This window comes from Enoplosus armatus, chromosome 9, assembly GCF_043641665.1.
Source record: "Enoplosus armatus isolate fEnoArm2 chromosome 9, fEnoArm2.hap1, whole genome shotgun sequence".
In the NCBI taxonomy this organism is placed as follows: Eukaryota; Metazoa; Chordata; class Actinopteri; order Centrarchiformes; family Enoplosidae; genus Enoplosus; species Enoplosus armatus.
In genome coordinates, this window is record NC_092188.1 from 8,448,478 (window position 1) to 8,464,255 (window position 15,778).

The window sequence follows — 15,778 nt, forward strand, 5'->3', positions numbered from 1 at the left end:
CATGGACTCAAGTGGAGGGGTCAGAGGAGAGGAGAGGAGATGAACAAGGGACAAATGGTGTCCTCTACTGGCCTCTGCTCTGCACTTCAAAGGAAAAATCCTGCTGAGTTTAATAAGCATAACTATTTAAACTTTTTTTTGATTGGAAGAGTGAGTGATCTGAGTTGAGGACAATCGTGGCCATCTTTTCCTCTTAGGTGGGTTCAGATTGGTGTAGCAAGCTCAAAAGCCTAATTTTGAACTAACATCCTTTGCATCTAGTGTAACTGAAACCACTATAATGTAATGAGTTTTGTGTTTGCAGGCAGATTGTGATGTTTCCTGATTGTAAGACCTGTCAGGAAAAAAAAGTAAATTCATAAAGACCCATACTGAAAGTTTTCTATAGATTTATAGCTGACAGTGTAAAGACAAGAAACCTGGGGAGTGAGAGATAGGTATGACATGCAACAAACGGTCCCCTGCAAAAAACAATTACAGTTTAATGATACACATCTTAACCACTAGACCAGCAGTATGCACATGCTTGCACACATGTATATCTGTGGAAGCATGTGCATGTGGACACCCTATCTACAAACAGTATCTGTGCGTGTGCTGATGCATGCCTTATAATACGATCTGAGCCAAGATAAAGGTAGAAGTGGGTGTCACCATAAAGATAATTCAATCAGGGGCACAACATGTTCCCAAATGCCCGCTGGGATCAAGAGACAGAAATCTGGGAACAGATCTTAACAAGTCTGGACTGGGCCAAGGGGTGTGTGTGTGTGTGGGGGGGGGGGGGGGGGTATGAGGAGAGCAAATGAAGAAAGGGAGAGGATTGCGGTGGAGTACAGCTACAGAGAAAATCAGCAAAGAATAACTTTTTTCAAACTTTTAGTTAATTACTCCGAAGGAATAGCACATTTAAGACACAATTCAGCAAAGAATGACAAGGGGTCCCTGAGTTCATGTGTGTGTCAGGGGATGGCTGAAAAAGTGCTTAAAAGGGCCATTAGCTTCAGTTAAAGGCCCTTATGTAAGTAGTCCCCGCAGCCTTATGCAATAACATGAAGTAAGGACATGATGGGTGACTTTTTTCAGGATTGAAGCACTAGAGTATTAATTGTAGTAGAAGTTTCTCAGGATGATAATCTCAGTATATTTGGTGAAAGACGGTCATTCTTCTAGAGATGTTCAACATTATATTCAAAATGCTAGAGAGATTATAATAGTGTAATAGTGTAGGCATAATAGTGGATCCCCAGTAGCTTTGAGAAGTCTCCACTCATTAGCTTAACTGAGGGTCATCTTAAATAATAGCTTACTCTTTAATGTTTGATCAGAGAAACAAACAGTGGAAACAGGGAATCTTTTCTAGGTTCTTTATTCACTCAGCACTGTTCAGCACACTGCAGCCACAAGCAGTGTGCTAACAGTGAGCAGCATGGTGGGCATATATGACATGTGAAACACAAGGGACACTCTATGGTCAGACTGAAGAACAGACAGGCAGCATTACACTGTACTCACTGATTGTCATAATTGCATCGAGTCATTTTACATTCCACTTCTCTGTGAAGCACAACAACAAGAAATGCAGACAATACAGAAGGGCACTTAAGTGGTTCAGTATCACGTCTAGAAAAATTCAGTGCATTTATTGAAATGAAAGACACTTGTGTTTGGTGCATTTAGGGATGATACAGGCTGGAATCCCTGCCTATGAGGCTCAAACTCGGCAGTTATATTTACAACCAAACAAAATGTAGGAAACTTGACGGAACCTTAGGGAGGGGGCAGGGATAGGCAGCTAGAACAGTTAACTCAAGTAGAACTACAACTAAGTAGAAAAGCGAAGCATATTACAAATAATTGTCTCCTGGCTGGGGTGCTTGTGTTCAGTGATCACAGGAGTCGATAAGAGAAGAAAGAACCCAAACAGACGTTTATCCGCCCTTCTTCATCTCATCAACTCCCTTATCCTGAACAACAGAGCACCCAAATGAAGATATCATCATCTGTAACCCTCAACTCCTCCATTTCCCCTCTTTGCCAGGGTATTAAGAAATCAGTGATTTACACTGCTACAAACAGGGGATCACCAACCATCTAAAACCCTTAAAAAAACACAAGTCTTTCTTTAGGCACTGGAGGTCTCCTTGACCTTGTCCATGATGTTCTCAACCTGCTCACGGATCTGGGTGGCGTAGGGGGACAACAGCTCGGTCAGCTCGTCGATCTTGCCTTCCAGAGAGATGCGCAGGTCCTTGGCAGTGGACTCCAACTGGGTCTTGAGGCCCTCTGCCTGGGTCTCAAGCTGCAGGCCCAAACCCTCAGCCTGGCTCCTCAGGACGGAGGAGATGTCGCTCAGCTTCTTGGTGGCGGTGTCACTGGCCTGCTGGACGTAGGGCTCAACATGCTCCTTCACGGTGTCAAAGTTCTGGGAGGTGCGGGACTGGAGCTCACCCATGTAGGTGGTCACGGTGCTTGGGGGAAAAGAAGAAAGGGACATTTATATTTCATATGAACAAAGACAAGACAGAGCTACGGTGCGAAAGCCTCCACCTCACTTACTTGCGGATCTCCTCTGTGTCCTTGTTCAGGCGCTTCTTCAGCTTGTGAGTGTAAGTGCTGATGCGACTGTGGACGTCATCTGCGTTCTGCTCCATCATGGTCTTGAGCTCTCCCAGATACTCAGTGCTGCGCTCCTTGGCATCCAGCATGTCCTTCTGGAGTTTGTTGGCCAGCAGCTGCAGGTCCTGTGTAAGCTGGCCTGTGGAGGCCTCGGTGTAGGGGCTCAGCTTGGTCTGGATGTCATCTCTGTATGTTGTCAGCTCTGCCATGGTGTCAGTGATCAGAGTGCTGGAAGCAGAAGAACATGGTCATGATCATGATATGAGGACAAATTAGGATTGTTAGCATAGGTTAGAGATGTACGGTTTGGAAATGAGAGAGAAATGCATGAACTAGGAAAGGGAAGTAGGAGGGGGGGCACCGGAATGAAAAGGCAAGAGAATGATATGTTGTTCACTTACTCAAGCTCCCTGCTGAGCTGAGAAGCCTTGATGTCCTGCACGACTCCATCAGCTTTTTGGTTTAGGTCAGAGACATACTGCCAGAAACGATCCACGGTGTCCTCCCAGCGGGCTGGGGTGGCATCAGCCTGGCGCACAACACGGGCATTGCAGCCTATTGTGGGCACACATGGAAAGTTTGGATAAATATACAAACATCAAATCCAATAAAATGTTGGTAAATCCTAGACCAGCAGCGCTCTTACCAGTGATGACTGCCAGAGCAAGGATCAGAGCTACAGTCTTCATGGTTGTTGGACAGACAGATACACCTGTGAAATTAAAGGGGGGAATGGTAAGCAAACATATAATGCAAACAGATGTAGTAGAAAAATAAGGGATTTTTACCTATTTGAGAGACTACTATTTTAGCGAGGAATGTTTTAGGAAAAACAATCTTAACTGTGAAACACACAAATATAGTCACAGCCTCTAACACAGCCTCGAGCATTAAAAAACAGATCAAATGTAATACAGACAGATTAAGCAGAATGCTGTTTCTATAAACTGGTCCTAAATCAGAAGACGAGGTCTCGCTGCAGCTGCGCGGTCCTGTCACTCACCTGAGGTTGAGCTTCCTCCGTGCTCCACAGACGGAGACTGAGGGCTTTTATACAGTCCCGGAGACTGCTGCTGCTGCGCGAGGGGGGGGGGGGGGGGGGGGGGCAGTGATTGCTCGCGCGCGCACGCGTTCACGTGGTGGTGATGATATTTGTCTGCACAGATTCCTGTTTCCCTCCACGCAACGTGCCACCAACACCGCGTCCGAAGTTCTCCCAGGTTTGCATTGTTCGAGCGGGTGATTGAACAATCTGACTTTCACAAGAATAACAAGCTAAAAGCTCCACGTTCAATGTCATGAAAAGTATGTCTTTGTTTATTCGATGTGCATATTTTTCACGCAGTTGATAAAGCTTCAACAATGAACCTTAGAACAAGTAGGGTAGGCTACTTTATATGCTACTTTATTATTGAAAATATGATTTTTACTGGAGTAAAGTTTACTGTTGGGTAGCATAATAATAATACATATTTTTGTATAAACTGCTTTTATGTTGTCTTGGTAAAACCTGAATCTGTAAAGTAATTAGTAACTAAAGATATTGTATAGAGCAAATATTTACCTCTGAAATGTAATGGAGTAGAAGACTTTATTAATCCCACAGCGGGGAAATTTACAAGTCACAGCAACAAAGACAGAAAGGTGCAGAAACCCACAGCAGACAAGCACTGTGTCAATAAGAAGTAGAAGAAGTAGAAGAAGAAGAAGTATTATAGAAGTCTAAAGTACCATAAGAATTAAACACTAAAGTACAATCACCTTAATTTGTGCTTGAGTGAGTGTACTTAGTTACATTCCACCGCTGCTTATACTACATCTCAGAAAAAACAATGTACATTTCTCAGATGGCTGAGTTACTTAGCAGATTAGGAGTTTGCATGAATTTGTAACAACAATGTATAAAGAATCTTGACAGTGTGTACCAGGGACATTAGTGTGTGTTAAATTGTAACTTAACAAGGAAAACTGTTGCTTTTGATACTTAAGTTTATCTTGCTGCTAATTTCATTATTTTACTGTACTTTGCTTCTCATATGGTGGCATTGCTACTTTTACTCAAGTAAAAGCTTTAATCAGTCTTCCACTGATGGTGATGCAGGTTTGGTGTTAAATGGCCACAACTTTGCAGATTTTTCTCTGGTTATTATCACCAAATGGTCTTATTTGAATATAAATCCTCCTGGCGCCAGGATGTAAATTTGCCTTTCACACATGCATTTCAATTTCAATTGTCTGGCCAGCCCAGCACTGGCCATTGACACCCCACCTATCCACCCCCTACAGACAGACAACCCCCAACACATATGGCATCTCTGCATGGGAATCCCACTCTCATATTCCTATTAGTGAAGATGTGGAACTTTTCCACATGCACCAAATTTCATTTTATATGTACTTTACTGCTGCATGACATAGAGCTATAAATTAACAGTAAGTACCTGAAGTGCAAATAAGGTGTCAGCACTATACGGTGATGGGCATGTTCAGGCTTGGGGACACTCAGGTACAGCAAGCCCACAGTACAAAAGAAGGATTACAGGTAATTCAATACAAAGAGCATAAACTATTTTATTACCTGTAAAAAAAAATTGAACAAAAGAAGTAGATTATACTGGGAAAAAAATGTAATAATATCTCTTTTAATGTTGAAGGTTTTCACTGGACAGTTGGAAATTTCCAGGATTTCGAAATTGGCAAAGGAAAGGGGAAGTTTTATGCAAAAAAAGTGTTTACAACAGCTTATTGAGCAACAAATATTTATTTAGTGGCAGAACATAACTGTCATGAGCCCTGGTGCATATCAATGATGGACTCCCACCTCCATCACACTCTCCATCAAACAGACCTGTGATTTTCCTGTTAAGATGAAGGTTTCAAAAGATTGTTGTTGGCAGTGAATCAAACACAGACTTCCCTGTTCTCAATAATTGTACCACTGAACCACCCTGAGTAAAAGCAGTATACAAAAGTGTGAATTTAACTCATTTATGGGAGTAAATTAACTTGGTGTTTGGGCATCACACTACTTACACTTTAGTGGTTTAATTTCAGTCTGTGTTGAATAACTTCAAAGCTATCATGTTGCACTGAAAAATAGTTTAATATTGAAGCAGCAGAGGTCCCACTTGGTGTTGTGCTGTTACATTCAGCCACCTCTCTCTTTTCATATATAGAGTTCAACACTGATTCCATCACTGCCCATGTGTAAAGACCTTTGCCCTTTAGGACTTGGTCTCTTTGTTGTCAACATGACAGATTTCTCTGTTCTGTCATTTTTCACAGAAACCAAACTTTACACAGGAACAAAGTTTAGATGGGCTGGCCTGGTCAGGTAATTAGTGTGAGAACATGATAACATTAGTGTGTGATAACCCAAAGGGGTCAATTGTGTGTTAAGTGATTGGGAGACTGTACCTACCGAATACTTCATCTATCTTGTAATGAATGAAAATGTTCCTTTCTTTCAATAGTGAGGTGAAAGAGATCAGTACCTGTAGGTGTCACTTTGTCTGTAAAAAAACACAAGATATATGTATAACATAATAATATATTCCATGACAGTTGTGTGTAGCGTGTGTCACTGCAGGAGGTGTGTCGCAAAATGCTCTATGTTCATCTAGATAGCAAGTCCAGTCCAGTCCAGTTCAGACACACAAACAAAGGTCAGTAATTTAATCTCATCATTCATCGTCACGCAATGACATTCATAAGGATTTTCTTTTTCCATCTTGTATAACATTTGAGGAACATGTTTAATCTCTCATGTGAAACATTCACCCACACTAGCTACTAAGATGTATTTTCAGTGTGGAGATTACGGACGTGAACTAAATATTTTGTTTCTGTTTTATGCAGAGGTTGATGGACCACGGTGACCAAACTGCACACATGTAACAACAAAGGTCACAGGCCAGACCGCACAAACTCACCATGTTGTGCCTTCCGACAGGGAAGTGAAACAGAGAGAATCAAGAAGAACCATGAGGTAATACAGTAATATGTGACAAAGGCATCTGAACTAGCTCTACTTTTGCTCTGCAACAACAGAGGCAATGTCTAATGTCTACCAGGCGAGCGTGTGTGAGAGGGCATTTTTAGATGGTGTGAACCAAAGTAACCCCAGCCTGATGATGTTGTTCTCTGGTAGCTGTTTTGAAGAGTGTGGTTTTTGGTTATGTCTGGATGATCTCATCCCTCAAAACAGGGAAACATCTGTTTGGACGAGTCAGCAAGGTTACTGCAGTTAATGTCTCTGGGTTAAAAGTTGTTGAACTGGATGTTCACGTTCAGAATTGAGTGTTTTCTTTGCAGCATGTACCCCATCACCTGGTTCTGAGTCAGAGTGCTATCAGCTGATGGGGATGTGCGGCGACAGAGCCAAATATCTGCTGAATTTATAGCACCGTCTCTCTGTAATGAAGGGGTCGCAGGTTTGATGCATGCAGCTGCAAACAAAAGTAACCTTGAGTCATATCGCTGCCTGCTGTCATTCGCTGTATGATGCTCAGGGTGAGACGGCAAGCTAACTGTGCAGTTATCCTTTTAGGCTAAAGGACAAAAGCCTTGTGTGTGCTAAGGAGTTCAAGCTGGGCAGAAACTTGGTTGTTTGGCAACACGTTTCTTCGTGTTCACAGATCTTTTATTTACAGTATTATTTTAAATCAATGTACATTGCATCTCATTAAAGGATCAGCTGGACATAGTAGTAAATATGCATATTCACTTTCTTGTCAAGAGATAGGTAATAAGATTGATACCACTCTCATGCATGAGTGTTAAAATGAAGCTACAGCCAGGAGTCACTAAGCTTAGCTTAGCTTAGCACAAAGACTGAAAGCAGCAGCAAACAGCTAGCCAAAACCCTACCAGCAGTTCTAAAGCTTACTGATTAAATAGTCCCACACATAACCCTCTGTAAAATAACACCTTAACATTTTTCAAACTTTGTTTTTTTGTACAGATCCACCAATCACAATATAACATGTTAATTATGTGCTGGATTTATCTTTGGAAAGAGGCAGGCTAGCTGTTTCCAGTCTATTTATTGTACAGACAGGAGAGTATCCATCTTAATCTAACTCTCTTGGAAGAAAGCCAATAAGCACATTTCCCCAAATGTTAAACTATTCCTTTAATGTCTTTCCCTCATTATATTTTCTGACAGCTGAAAACATGAGATGCAACTTGACTCATTCATACAGAGAAAGGATGATTATGACTGCCTCAATTATGAAACTCATCCAAAACATTTAAATGCCAAATGTCAGTCTGCTCCAACAATTACACGTTTTAACAAATCATCTTCCTTGAATCTATACATTTAATGGAATGAGATATGAAGATTTATCAGTCAACTGTTTTGTCGTGAGTTTCTTACTTTGAGAATGCACACACTGCAAGGTGCAGACCAACATGAGCTTCAATGCAAGTCCGTCAAAACACGCACCAAACATTTTTACCTGTCTTGCCTTCACAAGTAATTATAAGTGATTTACAGTAAATACATGGATTTCCTTGTAGCTCATAGGGTGTTTTCATTTGTCTTTCTTAATTATTCTGTTCATTACCTCCTGTCTGATTGTACAATGCTTAAAAATCTTGTTTCTATCTATCTATGAAGGTATTCTAATTTAAAAAAAAATGTTTTTATACTTTGTCATGTTACTTTAATAATTTTGTGGTAACTGGGTTCATAATCCCCAAATCATAATTGTTTGACCGCTGTAGGACAAAAGTGCAAAAAACAAAATAGTTGTAGTTGAGCAGAACAAGAAAATTAAAAGAAAGGGGGAAAAAAACCCCGTAAGCATTCGTATTAATACACCAGGAAAGGTATACCAATGTATACATGAAGATTCAAAATATAACCAAAAACCTTCACATCATCAGTCATAATAAGTAATGAGAGCTGTGTGCGTGCTTGGAGGGTTAATGGTGAGTACAGTCTGTGACAGCTGGGGGCAGAACAGAGGAATGTTGTTTGCCACTGGGTAAGGCAGCGTGGGAGCAATCTGGCAGCAAGGATGGAGGCACAAAAAGAAAACTAACAACATAACAAGGTGGAGGAAGCAGGATGTGCTTATGAACTTCCAGACTTGCAGAGACAAACCTGAACATGCCCTGTCCAGGACCCACAACTGAATCTTACAGGGGCGTGGTGGGGGGGGGGGACTTTGCAAGCAGACACTGAACAAACAAGAAAGACTTTATTCCCCACTGATTTTTTATCTGGAGTCAATATAGAAAGTTTCTTGCTTTCTTATAACTGTCAAAATTTAAATCCATGCATTGAAAATGGCTGCCTAAAGTGGCTCTATATGTTCACCAGATGGCACTAATTCTTTTCAAAGATTCTTGTTCTAGTCAAGTACAAAAAAATAACCGGTTCCTTTCATATTTTTATGTATGGGAAGTAGTTCAAAAGATATGTGTTTTCAAAAGTGCTTATGTTGGCATGAGGAACAAAATATACATGCTTGAGAGATCAAAACATTTCAATATGTAGGTGTAAGTAACCACATTGGAGACACTGTCTATTTTCCATTTAGGCAATGATGTGTGTAATTGTTTCAGGAAATTCAGGAAAAGAAAAGATATACTGTCGTCACTTGCCTGAGTTTGCAAGATAAACATTTGGCATTCTCAAACCTTACAAGCACTCATTTATAATTTCACCAGGACTTTGTAAATAACAACAGACTCGTAAGTTTATGTTTTGCTTTTACTTTATTTCCATAATATAGGAAGAGAACACAGTGTGTGGTCACAGACTAACACTCAGTATGTATTATTTATTATTTAATACTTTAAATATATCTAGAGACATCTTCAACTTTCAAAATTGGTGAGCTTGTCATATTGTTATTAACATGGATGTATTTGGAGAATTGTGTTTCTTTGGATGCAGTTCCTTTCTGTTTAATGTGAGGTGGAGGTTGACTTAGTTGGCTTTGACAAAGGACTCGTAGAGGGAGGTGAGACGAGTCTGGAGGTCCTGGGCATAGGGGTCCAGCCTTTCCCTCAGCTCATCAACGTAGGGGGTGGCCATTTCTTTCACCTGCTGGGCTCTCTGAGTCAGCTCACTCTGGACCTTTTCGGTCACGGGCGCCACCCTCTCCTTGAAGTCCTGCAGGTGCTGGTCCACCTTCTGCTTCAGGTCATCAGTGTAGGGCCCCAGCTGAGCCTGCAGATCCTTCACACTCTGCTCCAGGTTGGTCTTCAACTCCTCGCTCTTCTGCATCAGGGTGGTCCTCAGGGCCTCAGAGTCCAGTGATTCTGCGTAGGGGGCCAGCTCCTGTTTGAGCTGCTCCACTCTCTGCTGGATCTGGGCCTTCATGTCATCAGTGTAGGGCTCCAGCTTTTCCCTGACGGTGCTCAGCTCCAGGGTCAAACGCTCTCTCAGCACGTCAGCCTCTGTGGTGACTTTGGTGATCAGGTCCTGGGCTGCAGGGGGAAGCTGCTCCTGGAGGGTGACTGCATACGTGCTGGCCACATCAGCACTCTCTGTCAGACGGGCACTACTCAAGAGAGCGAACAAAGAGACAAGAAAGTTTTGTCTTTAGTTCATATTCTAGTTAGGAATTGCATGTCAGTTATCACAATACAATTTCTTTCACATCATTAGCATGTCACCAAAGGTCGCAGTGGTCTTGTCTAACCTACCTGACATCCTGTCCAAACTGAGACTTCCTGATCATCTGGACCGTGTCATCAGCTGTCTGTGTGGCTTTGGCAACATAGTCCCAGAATGCATCAGTCAACACTTCCAGCTGTGGCTTGGGTGCATCAGCGTAGAAGAGGTTGGCATGGCAGCCTGTTGGATGGACACAAGAGCAGTTTGAGAGTGTTGCTAGATTTGCAGCCATGCATGACAGCCTGGTTTGATATATTAAGACATTTACACAGGTGCATATCTACCCTTTAGCAAGGCTTGCAGGTCTTTATCTTGAGCATACCAGTAGAAATACTGGTATTCTGCCATCATACTCACCGCTGAAAACGGCCAGGACGAGCACAACAAGGACCTTCATGTCTCTTAGACCTTAAAACAAGGAGATACAAAGCTGGTTAGCACGCCAAGAAGTATTTCTAACACGAAAAGCTCAGCTGCTTGGCTGATACAGCCCTTCATCATCTTACCTGAGTTTGCGAGTGTACCTGCAAGTCCACTTGGCAGCGCTTGTGTTAAACTGGTGAGGTTCTGCAGCTTATATAGCAAACCAGAAAGTAATGATCCCAAAGTCCAGGTGATAATGCCCTGCTGTCGCCTTGCCTCACCCTGCTATCCTCACTGACATATTGTGCCATAGGTTCCACGCAGCACACATGCACAAGCCCATACTGTTACGCCAACTCACATAACCCATTTTTTATACCCATTTTTATTTGAAACCATGATTATTGCTGCATTCTTCATGGTCTTACTTGGTATAATTACCTAAATGTATGTGTGATTCATCAGTGTTAGAGTGTGGCAAAATGCTTAAGGTTTACCCTTAAATGAACTCAGTCCTCACAAGCCCGCCTGTACTCACTTAGCTGTTAGCTTTAGCAGCAGATAACTCTAAAACAGACCAAACCCCTCTCCTTAATTTCTTTGATGTCCGGCTCTGATTAGATATACAGTGGGTGTTTTATTGTCTCTATTAGCTTGACATTCATCCAGCTAACGTCATAGTAACTTATGGCCCTAGTTTCTCTGTCATGCCAATGTTCAACAATCCCTATGTGTCACTCTGGCCAAGGGTTAGCAGACTCAAACACTGTCAGCTTCTAAAGGACAAAGTAGACATAGACATCTGACATTCCATAGTTCACTTTTCTGAAACCACTTTTAAAGATCAACATTTCAGTTTCATTTATTTTCCTTCCAGTTGTGACCCCATTTTTCTCTTAGCGAAGGAAAGATCTTACACAGACTTGAAACTAGAACATTTTATTGAAAAGATTTTCCCTGAGAGTCCTTCAAGACTTTTAGACAAGTGCGCTGAAGAACAACCTCTAAAAAATGTGTTCTAAGAAATAGCTTGATAAATGTATTCCAAACAACTTACAGTTTGAAGGTTAAAGCAGATTTCAAAAGAACACTATCTGATTTAGTGCTGACATAAAACACCTAAAAAGCATTACAAATGAATACAGATATTTCCATGACTTGAAATATTTTGGCTACTCCTCTGCCCTCACTATGCACTGACAAGCACAGCTTTCCAGTGAGCTAAACACACTTCCAGTAAAGGTTGGAGACAGCAACTGGCCTTTGAGGTCTTTACTGGAAGCAAACAGTATCAGACAAGAAATTCAATGCGTAAATGTCCTTGTCATTATGTGGGTGATTTGTGTTAATTCAATAGTGTGGATGCTGCAAAAAACAACTTCTGTCTGGTAACTCTTTCTTTTTACAGCCCTTATCTATTTATGCCACCTTCTCAGACAGAGTGACAACACTGTGTGCTGTTAGATAGTCCTCTCTGTTCTCCCTGTTACTCACCATCTGCCATGAGTTCCAGTATGAAGGCCTGAAATTTAAATGTGTCAGGGAAATATAGTGCTATCCTGACAGCCAGCTGGAAAATATTGTACTTTGTATATATATTGACTGCATTGCTGATTGACTTCTAACACAAATTCTATACTGAGCTTTTTTCACGATATAAAAAATGTAGTGATTTGTGTCATTTTATTCACATTGCTTGACCCTAATACAAAGTCCATTAGCATACCAAGGTTATCTGTGGTTATCTGCTGGCTGTTAGCACTGGACTACGTGGACAGTTAATTAATATTGAATTAAAGAACTACTGCAATATGTATTGTGTAGTAAGATATGTTTTATTGTTAGGACATTCCTAAAAGCCCCCAGTATACTGTAAAGATTGTGTTTATGTGTCTGCACTGTGGCCGCAACCGTCATGTGATAGTGGCCAGGAGAAGCTGCAGAAACAGGAAGAGAGCCTCTATGACAACATGGCAGGGACTCCTGGACTTTGGGCTCTCGACTACAACTGTCACCTGGCTTCAGTATATATACATGGAAGCACCAGTCTGACACACTCGCAAACACGCTAAACGCTCAGAGATACACGAGCCAAAAGCAGGTGAGATTTACACTACATTTCAAGACAAAACTTAAAGTGGCAAATGTAAATGTTTTGACATTTTTTAATGCAGCTTGAAAGTTAAATAGATCACAATTGTTTTTCAGACACAGTCATGAAGGTGTTCGTGGTACTAGCCATTGCAGTGCTGTCTGGTAAGTTGCAAGCTTTTTGTTTTTAACTTTTTAGTGTCTTCTCTATAAAGCTTAGTCACAGTTATGGTATGCATTATTGTTTCAGCAACTAAGAGCAATCAAATTTAACTGGATGGCTAAAAATCTGCACTGTTCTCAAGCTGCTCTTGTGTCCATCCAACAGGCTGTCATGCCAACCTCTTCTATGCTGATGCACCCAAGCCACAGCTGGAAGTGCTGACTGATGCTTTCTGGGACTACATTGCCAAGGCCACCCAGACAGCTGATGACACCCTCCAGATGATCAGGAAATCACAGTTTGGACAGGATGTAAAGTAAGTTGTGTGACACGCAGGACCATGGTGACTAGGCCAATATTAGTGGCATGGGTCACATAGTGATTAAGATTGGTATTGTATTACACGAATACTCTGATGGTCTAACCATTACTTTGTCTTCTAGTGCCCGTCTGACAGAGAGTGCCGACGTGGCCAGCAAGTATGCAGTCACCCTCCAGGAGCAGCTTCCCCCTGCAGCCCAGGACCTGATCACCAAAGTCACCACAGAGGCTGATGTGCTGAGAGAGCGTGTGAGCCAGGAGCTGAGCACCGTCAAGGGCAAGCTGGAGCCCTACACAGAGGACATGAAGGCCCAGATCCAGCAGAGAGTGGAGCAGCTCAAACAGGAGCTGGCCCCCTACGCAGACTCCCTGGACTCTGAGTCCCTGAGGACCACCCTGATGCAGAAGAGCGAGGAGCTGAAGACCAACCTGGAGCAGAGTGTGAAGGATCTGCAGGCTCAGCTGGGACCCTACACTGATGACCTGAAGCAGAAGGTGGACCAGCACCTGCAGGACTTCCAGGAGAGGGTGGCACCCATGACCGACAAGGTCCAGGTTGAGCTGAGTCAGAGAGCAAATCTGGTGAAACAAATGGTGGCCCCCTACGCTGAGGACCTGAGGGACAAGCTGGACCCCTACGCCCAGGACCTCCAGGCCCAGCTCATGTCCCTCTACCAATCCTTTGTCAACGCCAACTAAGTCAACCTCCACACCTGCTCCATCATTTATCAAGATGCAGGCCCTGTTTGATCTACCTCTGTTTGAAGCTTGAAATATAATATAATGAATTAAATATCTGAATTGTATTGTAAACCAAATGAAACTGGGTGTATACCCACTACATAATATTTATTGCTATGTGCAAAAATGCAAAGCAAACCTCTGCACTTGTCAAACATGTATATACTTAGTTTTTATCGTGTGTTGTGAACTTTTTTGTAATTTCTGTAAGTTATCAAAAATAAATAGATGAATCTGCGAAATATACATTCTATCAATCTTTATGTTCTTTGCAGTCTTTTACAGAATATGTAAAACTATGAGAAATCTATCTATTCTACAACATCATCTATTTTAATATTGACAGGCCATCCTAAAAAGGACACAGCACTGACAAAGTATAGTAAGTAAAGAGTACTACCCAAAGAGGGATTACTATGGTCACACTGGGACATGTGCTGCTTTTTTTCCCAGGAGGCAACTAGTATTTTGACTTCATCTCCCGTGTCTTAACATGCCCTGGCCTCTGTCACAGTTTCGTCTCCCACTTTTTCCAGAGGCAGCCTGTTGTTCTTATTCGTGTACTTGTCAATGCTTGCCATGAAACTGCACCTTCCTGGTGCCAATGCCAAAATAGAGAAATGGCTGTGAGAAACGTGGATGACCAACGTGATGTGAGAGAGGCCTAGACAAGTTATTTATGGATTTATCCCATTAGATTTCATATAAAACATACAAAGTGTGTTGCTCTAAAAACAATGCATTCTTATTTGATTCTGTTTAGAATTAGTTATTTGTTTTGATGGTGCTTTGAATTCTTTTTGAAAAAAGTGCAACCTCTTATTGTTGTAAATATACAACAGAAAGCCTTCTCCTCCCACTATTGACAGTGCCAGCATCCAACGTGGAGGGTCAGAGTCCATGACAATACTACACACACACTCACATGCACACACACAATGCATATTTGTTTCCTGCTTACATCTAAACAGAGGCCAAAAACTGCCATAAAAAAAAAATGTGTATGGATCATTGTTGAGATATCTCAAATAAAATCACTACTTTTTTTTGAGAAGAGGAGACCTGTGTTTTAACAGAGAATAACTTTTGTTTTTGACTTCATAAAGGTGCAGTGAGTAACCCACTAGTCATGATGGCAAAAATGATTGTATGAATATCAGCAGTTTATTGAAATATGTCCATCATTCTTACACTTAAAGGATATTGCCTAGGTTTGTACTTCTTAACTTCTAGGATTCCGTCTGCCTAATGTCTAATGTAATTGCAGCATTTTAAAGTGCTGCATTCAGTGACACAAACTACTGCAAAGCTCCCAGAGACTTTCCAAATGCAAATCTGATCTCACATTTTCAGGCTCCAGTCTGTCTTATACCTGATTAGCACTTGTGTGGGCACCCAGAAGTACTATTCACACTGCATTATCAGTCAAAACAGCCAAAAGGCATCGTTAAGGCCTTGATCCCAACGGCCGCTTTTCTAATACTGGAGGCTAGACTGATGTCTGCCCCATTCAAACTCTTTGACACAGACCACCGAGAGGAGGGAGTTGTTGTTTGACGTGCACAAGTTTCTTTGTACAAGACGCATCTTGCCTTTATCACCGTAGTGACAAACAGAGATTCAGGGTTGTTTTGATGTAGATAAGAGGTTGTTAGTAGACTATTACTGCTGGTTTGTTAAGCAGATCAGTGTCTGTGGAGATGAGAAGATTGCTGTCTCATGTCAACGGGTCATTGTAAATGCTCTCAGGACATGTTGTTTGCTAAACCTTGTTGTCACCTATTGGCTGGTCTGGTTTCAGAACAGGATGGTTGTGAGGAGATGTTCTCGGAGAACACCTTACA

General features: G+C 41.9%; 2 protein-coding genes across 2 annotated transcripts; one reads left to right on the top strand and one right to left on the bottom strand.

The window, feature by feature from the left end:
* Positions 1 to 2,125: 2,125 nt before the first annotated feature.
* On the bottom strand, positions 2,126 to 10,652 carry LOC139290107 (uncharacterized). Its single transcript, XM_070911802.1, has 8 exons — positions 10,613 to 10,652; positions 10,285 to 10,435; positions 9,572 to 10,139; positions 3,623 to 3,695; positions 3,266 to 3,331; positions 3,021 to 3,174; positions 2,560 to 2,847; positions 2,126 to 2,471 (listed from the first exon to the last, which is right to left on the bottom strand). Exons 1-8 carry the CDS (start codon positions 10,650 to 10,652, stop codon positions 2,126 to 2,128), a joined length of 1,686 nt encoding a protein of 561 aa, XP_070767903.1.
* A 1,927-nt stretch (positions 10,653 to 12,579) lies between these two features.
* Positions 12,580 to 14,109, top strand: LOC139290807 (apolipoprotein A-IV-like). The gene is made up of 4 exons (XM_070912670.1): positions 12,580 to 12,719; positions 12,827 to 12,874; positions 13,038 to 13,188; positions 13,316 to 14,109. The coding sequence occupies exons 2-4, from the start codon at positions 12,835 to 12,837 to the stop codon at positions 13,890 to 13,892; spliced, it is 768 nt and encodes a 255-aa protein (XP_070768771.1). The 5' UTR covers positions 12,580 to 12,719; positions 12,827 to 12,834; the 3' UTR covers positions 13,893 to 14,109.
* Positions 14,110 to 15,778: the final 1,669 nt, after the last annotated feature.

What these genes read in the sequence shown, in the direction of transcription:
- LOC139290107 (XM_070911802.1), bottom strand. Translation starts at nt 10,652, where the DNA reads ATGAAGGTCCTTGTTGTGCTCGTCCTGGCCGTTTTCAGCG. An exon ending in CGTCCTGGCCGTTTTCAGCG is followed by an intron (nt 10,436 to 10,612) that starts GTGAGTATGATG and finishes TCCATCCAACAG; the next exon opens with GCTGCCATGCCAACCTCTTC. An exon ending in TGCTCTGGCAGTCATCACTG is followed by an intron (nt 3,175 to 3,265) that starts GTAAGAGCGCTG and finishes TGCCCACAATAG; the next exon opens with GCTGCAATGCCCGTGTTGTG.
- LOC139290807 (XM_070912670.1), top strand. Translation starts at nt 12,835, where the DNA reads ATGAAGGTGTTCGTGGTACTAGCCATTGCAGTGCTGTCTG. An exon ending in AGCCATTGCAGTGCTGTCTG is followed by an intron (nt 12,875 to 13,037) that starts GTAAGTTGCAAG and finishes TCCATCCAACAG; the next exon opens with GCTGTCATGCCAACCTCTTC. An exon ending in CAGTTTGGACAGGATGTAAA is followed by an intron (nt 13,189 to 13,315) that starts GTAAGTTGTGTG and finishes TTTGTCTTCTAG; the next exon opens with TGCCCGTCTGACAGAGAGTG.